The 13,329-nt window shown below is 45.6% G+C and overlaps 1 protein-coding gene across 1 annotated transcript in view; it reads left to right on the forward strand.

The window, feature by feature from the left end:
* Nucleotides 1–13,329, forward strand: part of nsun3 (NOP2/Sun RNA methyltransferase 3) — a 70,978-nt gene that overhangs the window by 23,601 nt on the left and 34,048 nt on the right. Inside the window, exon 3 of the mRNA XM_070892909.1 lies at nucleotides 460–803. Coding sequence (XP_070749010.1) covers nucleotides 460–803 — 344 coding nt within the window. The remainder of the gene's footprint in view (nucleotides 1–459; nucleotides 804–13,329) is intronic.

Below are 13,329 nucleotides of genomic sequence, written 5' to 3' on the forward strand. Positions count from 1 at the left end.
TCTATTCTAGCCAATTCGCATCTCTTACCATCGAAGTTGCCCTTCTTTAAGTTCAGGACCCTAGTCTCTGAATTAACTGTGTCACCCTCCATCCTAAGGAACTAAGTTCTCTGTACTTGGGTAAGCGGGGTATCTCCACGAGGTGAGAACGTGCAGTCCACATTGGGCAAACAGAAACTCTTTGTTGATAGCTCAGTCGCTAGGTTTGGACACTCCTGTTTTGTTTTAGATTGCCAGTGTAAACATTTTATAATCAGCTCACAAAAAAGTTAAGCTGTTCCAACATGCACATAGTATAGTACAGGTACAACAATACTATAAATTTAGTATTTTTTGTTGTTCATGATTTTGGTTCTATAGCTGGAAAATACTGGGCATAAGCATTCCAGCGATTCCTTTAGTTTCAGGAGGTTTAGGTGAAAGTTTTACTGACTTTTTCTTTTTTTGCCTGTCTTTCAGAGAAGTGTTCTTACTTCCTTCCAGCTGGCAGTACGGCGTGCTTGTGAACAAGTTCAGTCACAATGTAGCACTTGAACAGTATCTTCAATCACAGGGATATTACAATTTCCTACAAGATGTTTTACCCTTTTCCCAGCATTCTTTACGATGTTACATCAGCAGGACCCAGTGCCGGTTCCCTAGACTCCAACATCATACTGAAAGGTTGAAGGAGTATTTCCTCCTGAATGCAGCCTCTTTGCTACCTGTCCTTGCATTGGATGTACAAGATGGACAGTGTGTGTTGGATATGTGTGCTGCTCCTGGCGGGAAATCTGTGGCAATATTGCAGTCAGCTACTCCAGGTAATCCTTTGTTAGCTTATGTGTTGCCCAGAGATCGCACTATGCTTTCACTCTACAGAATTGCCACACTTGCAACTTACTGAAGGCTGATTATATAACCATTGTTAAATTACTCTTTTCCCTACCCTTGTAGTGTAATTGTCACCATTCCTTTTATGGTTACTGGGGTGTAATGTTCTATCTGTTGACTTGTTGCTCATTTGCCATTTCAGTGCCATTATACATTGTGTTTCAGTAAATGAGAAGCAGTTTCCAAAATGTCAACAAGAAAGTGGCATTGTAACTCAGATTCAGGTTGGTTGCTTGACTGCTGCTTTGAACCTCAGGGATGTGAGATCTTCACTAGTGGCTGATATTCCACCAATTGGAGCCTTGGATAGGGTGTGGCATAATAGCAGCCTGGTGCAAAGCCAAGTTTAAAAAAGGTGTCCAGGAGGTGCACGTTTATAAATTTACTTATGAATATACTTTAGCGATAGGGGACTTTCAAAAGCTGTTTGATAAAGTACCACATATTAGGCTTTTTAGCAAAATTGAAGCCCATGGGATTAAAAGGGACAGTAGCAGCATGGATACGAATTGACTAAGGGATAGAAAACAGGCCGTGAAATTTGGCTCATTTGCACGAGCTGTTAAGGCCGGTTTAGGTGCAAAATTGGTAGCTGCCTTCCGGTAGATCCCGCGACTGCCATTTTGGGCAGGTCGGCAATGCTGCCATTGCCTGCACTCAGTTCAACACCTCCAAAGCATGCGTTCAGCAGCAGGAAGGACCCCTCACCAATGCAATTTCAATCAACAACAACTTGCAGTTGACTTGCTTTTTGACTCTACTGGCTCTGTGTAAGATTGTGCAGCTTTTTGGACCTTTCTAGATGTGTTTAAAGTTGGTGCGGTGACAAGGAGTTGTGCTCCAAGCAGAGAACATCTGATTTAAAGGGTTCTGTTCACACTACTTGCACCCAGTCATGGGGGCTCTATGTGCAGTCCACCTCGTGCTCAAGTATGACAGGGAGATGGAATAGAGGCAGCGAAGAGGTCAAGATGCTAACAGAGGGATGAGGAGGAGAGGCAGTGGGGCTCTCAGCAGGAGGCATTATCCACCTAGGGTCTTCCGAAGCACTTCTCCTTCCTGCACATAAGCCAGGAGCAGGGAGACTTTGCATCGCCAAGGAGGTGGTCACACAACTCTGCCACCTCCTGGAACCAGACCTGCATCCTCAGAGGAGGGCAATGATGAAGCTGCCAGTGACCCTCAAGGTCACCGTGGCCTTCAATGTTTTCTCCACCAAGTCCTTCATCTGGAGCAGGAGAGATAGCTAACATGTCCCAGTCTGCCATTCAGCGCTGCATCTGGGAGGTCACAGAGACTCAGAACTCCAGGTGAAGGGACAAGCAGGAGGAGCACGCATGTGGTTTTGCCAGCATATCAGGCTACCCCATGGTACAGAGCGCCATCAACTGCACATACATGCTTTGCCAGCGTTACATATCAATCCTGAGATGTTCTGTAATTGAAAAGACTACCACTCACTTATTGTTTAGTTGGTACGTGACCACGCCCAGGACATCATGATGGTGAATGCCCGTTAACCTGGCAGCAGTCATGATCAGTGTTTCCCCTAATTTTTTGGGGGGGGTTGCGGCCCATTCATATTTTCAAGCATGTGCGAATCTTAACATTAAAAAAGCCAGCAGTCCTCCAGCCACCACGTCAAACCCGAGGGTGGTTGCTCAGAGATGAGGGCTACCTGCTCTACACCTGGCTGATGACTCCCCTCCGCAACTCCACTACCCATGGCCAGTACTCATCATGAGATCCATGCTGCCACGAGGAACCAGATCAAGTAGACCATTGAGGTGTTGAAGCAACGGTTCCGCTGTCTTAACTGCTCAGGGGGAACCCTTCCGTACGCGCCAGAATGGGTGTCCCATTTCGTCATGGTCTGCTGCATCCTCCACAACTTGGCCATCATGAGGGATCAGCCCTTGCCACCACGGGTTCCATGACCACCTCAGGAGGAGGAGGAGGAGGGAGACAGCAGATCCCTGTTCCGGACGGGCTGCCCTTGAGCTCCTCATCAGACTCCTGTTCCAATGAATGAAATCCCAGATCCCTGTTGCATTACCACGTCCCCAACTTACCATCCCTCTGTCACAGAATATCACAGTACGAAGCTGAAATGAGAACCACCACAAAAGAAACATTCTAAACATAATTTAGACATTTATCAATTCCAATTCAACATAACATCAACTAATCCAAATTCTCTTGGGGACCAATTTTCAGCAAGGCCTCCGCCCACCCAAGTGCTGCCCAAAGTGCCGCCGAGGTGGTACTTTGGGCGGGATATTCATGAAGAAGGTCCCTCGAAGGTCGGCGGGCGGCAAATGGAAGATATATGCCGCCAGTTTGGGCGGAACGGGCAGGAGATCGCATTCTCAGCAGCAGAGGCGTTTGTCGCCCAAGTGTCACCGAGGATGGAATCAGGCCCACGGAGGATCAAAGACCTGGAAAAAAATCTCTCTCAAAAAGTACAAAAACTGTCCAACTATTTACAATCTATATTAACGACTTGGAAGCAGGGACTGAGCGTAACGTAGCCAAGTTTGCTGACGACACAAAGATGGGAGGAAAAGCAATGTGTGAGGAGGACACAAAAAATCTGCAAAAGGACATAAGCTAAGTGATTGGGCAAAAACTTGGCAGATGGAGTATGATGTTGGAAAGTGTGAGGTCATGCACTTTGGCAGAAAAAAAATCAAAGAGCAAGTTATTATTTAAATGGAGAAAGATTGCAAAGTGCCGCAGTACAGCGGGACCTGGGGGTACTTGTGCAGGAAACACAAAAGGCTAGTATGCAGGTACAGCAAGTGATCAGGAAGGCCAATGGAATCTTGGTCTTTATTGCAAAGAGGATGGAATATAAAAGCAGGGAAGTCTTGCTACAGCTACACACGGTATTGGTGAGGCCACACCTGGAATATTGCTTGCAGTTTTGGTTTCCATATTTACGAAAGGATATACTTGCTTTGGAGGCAGTTCAGAGAAGGTTCACTAGGTTGATTCTGGGGATGAGGGGGTTGACTTATGAGAAAAGGTTGAGTAGGTTGGGCCTCTACTCATTGGAATTCAGAAGAATAAGAGGTGATCTTATCAAAACGTATAAGATTATGAAGGGGCTTGACAAGGTGGATGCAGAGAGGATGTTTCCACTGATGGGGGAGACTAGAACTAGAGGGCATGATTTTAGAATAAAGGGTCGCCCATTTAAAACTGAGATGAGGAGAAATTTCTTCTCGGGGTTGTAAATCTGTGGAATTCACTGCCTCAAAGAGCTGTGGAAGCTGGGACATTGAATAAATTTAAGACAGAAATAGACAGTTTCTTAAACAATAAGGGAGTAAAGGGTTATGGGGAGCGGGCAGGGAAGTGGAGCTGAGTCCATAATCAGATCAGCCATGATCTTATTGAATGGCGGAGCAGGCTCGAGAGGCCGTATGGCCTACTCCTGCTATTTCTTATGACCTTCAGGGGACTCCATGCAGGTAAGTCGATGCTGAAATTTAAAAAAAAAATGTTCACTTTCCTTTTTTTTCAGGTTCTTCAGACTTACCGTCAGGGACAGACCAGCCTGCATCCAGCGGTCTGTCCGCAGGAATCTGGGAACTCGGCAGGTGGGAGCTCAGTTGCGCCACTCGGCTGTCCGCTGACATCAGCGGGCAGTTCCCAGCGGCTCTCCCCTCACCTGCAAAGTGGCACTGGGTGGATCTGCAGGAGGAATGTGGGCAGTAGTCAGCGGCGGTGGGCTGATGAAAATTGGCCCCTCAGTGCCTGTCTTTCGTGCTTCTTTTCCTAGTCTAGTGCTCCTACACAGTGCTACCCCAGTGGCTGCAGCATGCCTGATGGAATGCTGCTGACTTTCAGTGGAAGAGACTGCAGATGCCCCTGCAGGATGACCTCAAACAGCTCTGGGCCCAGAAGGCTTGGCTGTAGACTACCACCTCAGCATAGGCAGCAGCAGTCTGGCTGGCTGGCTGGCTGATAGGCAGCGGCAAGGGAAGTGGTGGGAGTAGGAATACTATTATCCTGAGAGAGGACATCAGTTATTTGCTCCACAGAGAACCCCTGCCACTCCCCTGGGGCGACGCCTCAGCATCCTAGTAATCCGTCGGAGGAAAGATTGCTGGCCTGCTGTGCCACCCAGCAAGCCCTTTTCGAGACTCATAAACCCAGCGATGATGGCAGTGAGTTGAGTTTCCAATACAGCAGTGAGATATTGGGTCGCTTCTGCCTGTGCTGCAGTGGAAGCTTCGAGATCGCCCATCACACTCAGCATCATGTTTGGGTCCACAAGTTCTTGAATGGAGTTGCCCATCATTTCCATCCTGAAAATGATGGGCTCCAAGCTCTGTGCAAAACCCCATGCAGTGATGGAGCTAAACTCCTCCATGCTCCTTGACACTGACAAGAGGCTCTCTGGCAGGCTTGCCATTACACCAAGAATTTCTGAGTGCATGCCCATCACCTTCTTCTGAAGGTCCCCCAATCGAGGACATCTAATTCCCCTGCAGCAGAACTCATGCATGAACTCTCCCTCCAAGTAGCTGGCACCCGAGCTACCCTTTCCCCCTGGCCTGGCTGCAGCCCACTTGTGCCCTGTGACTCACCACGTGCAGATCCGCCTCTATACTACCCTCTAGCTCAACCGTGATCGTATTAAATGGCGGAGCAAGCTCGAGGGGCCGTATGGCCTACTCCTCCTATTTCTTATGTTCTAAATCCATGCAATGCCATTTTCTGAGCTGGGGCCTGGGAGTGTCAGATCGAGTGATGGTGCCTCTTCTCCTTCACTCTCCTCCCCCATAACTTTGGGGACAGCCTGGGCTGGTGGGACGACTTTGGTATCTGAAAGGAAAAAGGGTCGGGGAGCGGGGATGAAACATGATGTCCATCAGCAGCCTGTAAGTGAGAAGAAATTATAGGGTGAGGAGAAAGTGGATTGTGAGTGGAAGAATTAGGTATGCTTTCAACTTCTCTGCTCGCCATGACTTCAGTGACGCCCCCTTCAATTATCTCCAACACTCGTTCCTCCAGCTCCGTGAGGTTCTCCAGTCAGACTTCCTCGCTGCCCATCTGCTGCTGTTCCCGGCAGTTATGAGCCACCTTTGCCTGCAAGAGAAAGGGAATTGGGTCACTGAGTGTGGTGCAATGTGTTTCGGTGATGTGCCTGCCATGGCTGATATCACTAACTGTGCAAGGTGTGAGATGTGGACGTGGGTCTTGCAGCAGTGGTAAGTGTGTGAGGTTGAGGTGAAGGTATACCTAATGAGGTATGAATGGTGATTGCTAGCGATTGTTGGTAGGTGAGTGATTGGGGGTGGGGGGTGGTGCATTTAGCAGTGTGTGAGGCTTGTGGGGCAGATGTTGCGAAATGGCATTTGAAGATGCATTCATTTACCTTGACCATTCGTGTGAGGTTATTAACTGCATGCAGCACAGGATCCAGGTCCTGGGACAACACTCGTGGCACTGATAACTTGAGCTATCTCCTCCCACATGTTTCTGGCATTCCGCCTGAAAGGCCTCTTGCATTCCTGTGGGTAGATGACCTGACCTCGTCTGTGAACTCCCAGGACCAAGGCCTCCAGTGCTGCATCCGAAAACCTCCTTGCCTTATCTCTTGCCTGTTGGGCCATGACTACATGCATACTAACAATGAGGTGCTTTTGCAACAAAGCACCTCCCCTTTAGTAGTGCAGAGAGCCGAGGCTAATTTTTATTGGCCAGTAGACTGCAGCTGATATTGACCCCCCCATACAGCACTAAGCCAACCAGCAGCATGTTTAGCGCTGAGATCAGTGCTACAATCATTGCAATGAGCAGGCGGCACTGAGATTTTGCATGCTACCTGCACCACTTTGAATGGGCATGGGCACGTAGCAGTTAAGCAACGCCTCGATTTTAAAATTCTCATCCTTGTCTTCAAATCCTTCCATGGCCTTGCTCCTCCCTATCTCTGTAATCTCCTCCAGGCTCACAACCCTCCGAGATATCTGCGCTACTCTAATTCTGGCATCATGAGCATCCCTGATTTTAATCGCTCAACCATTAGTGGCCTTCAGCGACCAAGGCCCTAAACCTCTCTGTCCCTCTACACCTCTTTCCTTCTTTAAGACGCTCCTTAAAACCTACCTCGTCTGCCCTAATTTCTCCTTGTGTGGCTCGGTGTCAAATTTTGTTTTATAATGGAAGATAATAGCCCAGAAATTCCTCTGGGGGTTCTTCCCATGGGCAATTGCCTCTTCGCTGGATATTTTTTACGAATTTACCTGGTGGTCTAGGAGGTGCCCTGATTTCCGATGAGGAAGCCTTCTCCTCCCGCGCTACAAACCGCGCTCCCGCCCAGAGGGTCCCAACGCAGAAGGTGCAATCAGGCAAGTATTTCACAGGTTCCCATTAATAGCACTGAGACTCGCGTAACTAGGAGTTCTCAGTGATATAAATGGGAACAAAAGCAATCACACAAAATAATAACAAATAAAAAACAGACCACACATATTTAAAATTAATGGAAATCCAAGTTATTATGTCTTATAAAAATAACAAATTTTCCTGATGTTTAAAAACGTTTTTTTAATTATGGTTAAAAATAAACTTACCGTAGTGTGGAGGGTTTTCAACAATAAGCTATGTGTTTATAATTTTATTTTACAATTGTTTTTGTGTTTTAAAATACTTGTGCCTATAAAAGTAGGCTATTTCAGGTGCAAGATTTTTGAGGACATTTGCTGGGCAAGATATGGGCAAATAGCCCAATCTTGCCCGTCCAAATGTCCTCGCTCCCGATCTGGCTACGATCTAGCTCCAGCTTGGCAGATCGGAAAAGCCGGTTTTCAGCGCATGCGCATTGCGTGCTGAAAACCAGCTTTTCCGATGCCTTCCCGGGTCCGTAGAAACTTCGTACGGGCCCGAGATGTCAGAATTTCCATGCCATTGTTATGTCCTCACACTTATTATTGCAATGCAAGTTTTACTTAATATACACAAGTAATCAAATAGAGATATTGGCCCAGATTGCGCAGTGGCAAACGAATGACACTCAGCAGTTACCCACAGACTTTTCAATGGCTTTTGCGTGGCAACTTAGTCATCAGGCATCTGAACTAGTGTGGCGCCATCTAAGGGAGATCTGGGGCCTGTGTGAACTGGGCAAGCAACAGCATGTCTCTTCAACCAATTAGATTGAAGAATCCTCACTGAGGCATGCAGAGTCTAAGCTAAGAAGTGAAAGTTAGAATATTTAATTCAATGTAAAATCATGTACTGAAAGCAAAATAAAGAGAAAGAAAATGGGATTATGAGAGAAATAAGGGACACAAGGAAAAAGTTTTTAAAAATGTTTTTAAATCTCCAACAATAATTAAAATCTGAGGGAGTAAGACTCCACACTTGTAAAAATAACACTTCAGTGCCAGGGAAGTTGTTTGGCAGTAATTAGGACTTATCACGTGGTTAGAAATTTACTGACACTTGAACGGACAAGCCTCAGTGTCATATCCTGAGTTGACAGCATTGGAACACCACCGTGTGAACCAGGTAAGTTTTTTATGCCCAACTTATAGGGAAGGCCTGTATTTCAGAACAGTATCGCTGTTTTGGTAATGGAAGAACTAGTATGTTTGTCAAACATCTCCGATGGTAACCACAGTACAGATTATGTATGTCTGATGTATGAATCCTTATGTACATGCATTTCATACAAATGTGCAAACTTTTTCATTGAATGTTGCTGCACAATTGATGTAGATTATGCCTATGTTATACTATGGATTCTATATAACATGTAGTTATTGGTAATCATGCCAATAAATACTTTAAAATCTTTTTCTAGACGTGAAGTACACATCAATATGTTAATAAATATCGGTGAATATAAAATAAACTAATTTGGTTGCATATTTCAATGTAAATTATGTAAGTACTTTCCTTGATCTCTATTACAACCTTGGTAGGATTCAATTTTTTTTCGTTTAAAAGGAATACTTCCCCATCGTTTCTGGATATTTTCTACTTGAGCAACTAGCTTCAGCTAGCATATGCAAATTTAGAATCCATTTAGACTGCATCATTAATTTTCTAATAGATGTGACTCTGAATGACTCGCAAGCTTTTTTATCAAAGTAATTCAGACTTTTTCAGGTAGAATGCTTCACTGAGATGCTTTTGAACTTTCTAAATTTTAACATTTTCTTGTATTGGTAAAACATTGATAGCTACAGACTAGGTTGCACTCAGAGTTAATTATGTGAGAGGAGCCTTAAGGATTGAATAGTACAATTTGTTTGTTTAGTGAGGTGTAATGCATTTAAACAGAATATTGTTACTTGATGATGTGCAGCACGTTTTTTTTATTAAATTGAAACCTAGTTCTTCATTTGACCGGGCTTAGTGATGGTGATCTTACCTAATTTAAAATATGTTATGACTTTCTTTCCTGATTATTGCTGTAGGGGCAAGTAGAAGGTGCAGTAGATTTCATTCTTTAAGAATCATTGTTTTTCCTTGTAACTATTTTCTTCTAAGTGTCTTTACTTTTTATTTCTTTCATATCATCTGTTCTACCCCAGAAGGTTAAACTTACCTAGCGTCCTGATGGGAATTGTTATATACTTAGGCACTAATTAACTATTTCAATTGAAGTATATACATCTAGAAACATAGAAAATAGGTGCAGGAGTAGGCCATTCTGCCCTTCGAGCCTGCACCGTCATTCAATAAGATCATGGCTGATCATTCCTTCAGTACCCCTTTCCTGCTTTCTCTCCATATCCCTTGATCCCCTTAACCGTAAGGGTCATATTTAAACTCTTGAATATATCCAGTGAACTGGCATCAACAACTCTCTGCGGCAGGGAATTCCACAGGTTAACAACTCTCTGAGTGAAGATGTTTCGCCTCATCTCAGTCCTAAATGGCCTATCCCTTATCCTAAGACTATGTCCCCTGGTTCTGGACTTCCCCAATATCGGGAACATTCTTCCCGCATCTAACCTGTCCAGTCCCGTCAAAATCTTATATGTTTCTATGAGATCCCCCCTCATCCTTCTAAACTCCAGTGAATAAAGGCCCAGTTGATCCAGTCTCTCCTCATATGACAGCCCAACCTTCCCTGGAATCAGTCTGGTGAACCTTCGCTGCACTCCCTCAATAGCAAGAACATCCTTCCTCAGACTAGGAGACCAAAACTGAACACAATATTCCAGGTGAGGCCTCACCAAGGCCCTGTACAACTGCAACTGCTTTGGGTACTGTTGAGGGGGATGACTCATCAGGGGAGGGCAGCAGCAGCCAAGTTCATGGCACCATGGCTGGCTCTGCTGCACAGGAGGGCAGGAAAAAGAGTGGGAGAGCAATAGTGATTGGGGATTCAATGGTGAGGGGAATAGATAGGCGTTTCTGCGGCCGCAACCGAGACTCCAGGATGGTATGTTGCCTCCCTGGTGCAAGGGTCAAGGATGTCTCGGAGCGGGTGCAGGACATTCTAAAAAGGGAGGGAGAACAGCCTGTTGTCGTGGTGCACATTGGTACCAACGACATAGGTAAAAAAAGGGATGAGGTCCTACGAAACGAATTTAAGGAGCTAGGAGCTAAATTTAAAAAGTAGGACCTCAAAAGTAGTAATCTCGGGATTGCTACCAGTGCCACGTGATAGTCAGAGTAGGAATCGCAAGATAGTGCAGATGAATACGTGGCTTGAGCAGTGGTGCAACAGGGAGGGATTCAAATTCCTGGGGCATTGGAACCGGTTCTGGGGGAGGTGGGACCAGTACAAACCGGACGGTCTGCACCTGGGCAGGACCGGAACCAATGTCCTAGGGGGAGTGTTTGCTTGTGCTGTTGGGGAGGATTTAAACTGATATGGCAGGGGGGTGGAAACCAATGCAGGGAGACAGAGGGAAACAAAAAGGAGGCAAAAGCAAAAGACAGAAAGGAGATGAGGAAAAGTGGAGGGCAGAGAAACCCAAGGCAAAGAACAAAAAGGGCCACTGTACAGCAAAATTCTAAAAGGACAAAGGGTGTTAAAAGAACAAGCCTGAAGGCTTTGTGTCTTAATGCAAGGAGTATCCGCAATAAAGTGGATGAATTAACTGTGCAAATAGATGTTAACAAATATGATGTGATTGGGATTACGGAGACGTGGCTCCAGGATGATCAGGGCTGGGAACTCAACATCCAGGGGTATTCAACATTCAGGAAAGATAGAATAAAAGGAAAAGGAGGTGGGGTAGCATTGCTGGTTAAGGAGCAAATTAAGGCAATAGTTCGGAAGGACATTAGCTTGGATGATGTGGAATCTATATGGGTAGAGCTGCAGAATACCAAAGGACAAAAAACGTTAGTGGGAGTTGTGTACAGACCTCCAAACAGTAGTAGTGATGTTGGGGAGGGCATCAAACATGAAATTAGGGGTGCGTGCAATAAAGGTGCAGCAGTTATAATGGGTGACTTTAATATGCACATAGATTGGGTTAACCAAACTGGAAGCAATACGGTAGAGGAGGATTTCCTGGAGTGCATAAGGGATGGTTTTTTAGACCAATATGTCGAGGAACCAACTAGAGGGGAGGCCATCTTAGACTGGGTGTTGTGTAATGAGAGAGGATTAATTAGCAATCTCGTTGTTCGAGGCCCCTTGGGGAAGAGTGACCATAATATGGTGGAATTCTGCATTAGGATGGAGAATGAAACTGTTAATTCAGAGACCATGGTCCAGAACTTAAAGAAGGGTAACTTTGAAGGTATGAGACGTGAATTGGCTAGGATAGATTGGCGAATGATACTGAAGGGGTTGACTGTGGAGGGACAATGGCAGACATTTAGAGACCGCATGGATGAACTACAACAATTGTACATTCCTGTCTGTCGTAAAAATAAAAAAGGGAAGGTGGCTCAACCGTGGCTATCAAGGGAAATCAGGGATAGCATTAAAGCCAAGGAAGTGGCATACAAATTGGCCAGAAATAGCAGAGAACCCGGGGACTGGGAGAAATTTAGAACTCAGCAGAGGAGGACAAAGGGTTTGATTAGGGCAGGGAAAATGGAGTACGAGAAGAAGCTTGCAGGGAACATTAAGACGGATTGCAAAAGTTTCTATAGATATGTAAAGAGAAAAAGGTTAGTAAAGACAAACGTAGGTCCCCTGCAGTCAGAATCAGGGGAAGTCATAACGGGGAACAAAGAAATGGCGGACCAATTGAACACGTACTTTGGTTCGGTATTCACTGAGGAGGACACAAACAACCTTCCGGATATAAAAGGGGTCGGAGGGTCTAGTAAGGAGGAGGAACTGAGGGGAATCCTTATTAGTCGGGAAATTGTGTTGGGGAAATTGATGGGATTGAAGGCTGATAAATCCCCAGGGCCTGATGGACTGCATCCCAGAGTACTTAAGGAGGTGGCCTTGGAAATAGTGGATGCATTGACAGTCATTTTCCAACATTCCATTGACTCTGGATCAGTTCCTATGGAGTGGAGGGTAGCCAATGTAACCCCACTTTTTAAAAAAGGAGGGAGAGAGAAAACAGGGAATTACAGACCGGTCAGCCTGACATCGGTAGTGGGTAAAATGATGGAATCAATTATTAAGGATGTCATAGCAGTGCATTTGGAAAGAGGTAATATGATAGGTCCAAGTCAGCATGGATTTGTGAAAGGGAAATCATGCTTGACAAATCTTCTGGAATTTTTTGAGGATGTTTCCAGTAGAGTGGACAAGGGAGAACCAGTTGATGTGGTATATTTGGACTTTCAGAAGGCTTTCGACAAGGTCCCACACAAGAGATTAATGTGCAAAGTTAAAGCACATGGGATTGGGGGTAGTGTGCTGACATGGATTGAGAACTGGTTGTCAGACAGGAAGCAAAGAGTAGGAGTAAATGGGGACTTTTCAGAATGGCAGGCAGTGACTAGTGGGGTACCGCAAGGTTCTGTGCTGGGGCCCCAGCTGTTTACACTGTACATTAATGATTTAGACGAGGGGATTAAATGTAGTATCTCCAAATTTGCGGATGACACTAAGTTGGGTGGCAGTGTGAGCTGCAAGGAGGATTCTATGAGGCTGCAGAGCGACTTGGATAGGTTAGGTGAGTGGGCAAATGCATGGCAGATGAAGTATAATGTGGATAAATGTGAGGTTATCCACTTTGGTGGTAAAAACAGAGAGACAGACTATTATCTGAATGGTGACAGATTAGGAAAAGGGCAGGTGCAAAGAGACCTGGGTGTCATGGTACATCAGTCATTGAAGGTTGGCATGCAGGTACAGCAGGCGGTTAAGAAAGCAAATGGCATGTTGGCCTTCATAGCGAGGGGATTTGAGTACAAGGGCAGGGAGGTGTTGCTACAATTGTACAGGGCCTTGGTGAGGCCACACCTGGAGTATTGTGTACAGTTTTGATCTCCTAACCTGAGGAAGGACATTCTTGCTATTGAGGGAGTGCAGCGAAGGTTCACCAGACTGATTCC

Source organism: Pristiophorus japonicus, chromosome 11 (assembly GCF_044704955.1).
Source record: "Pristiophorus japonicus isolate sPriJap1 chromosome 11, sPriJap1.hap1, whole genome shotgun sequence".
NCBI classification, from domain to species: Eukaryota; Metazoa; Chordata; class Chondrichthyes; family Pristiophoridae; genus Pristiophorus; species Pristiophorus japonicus.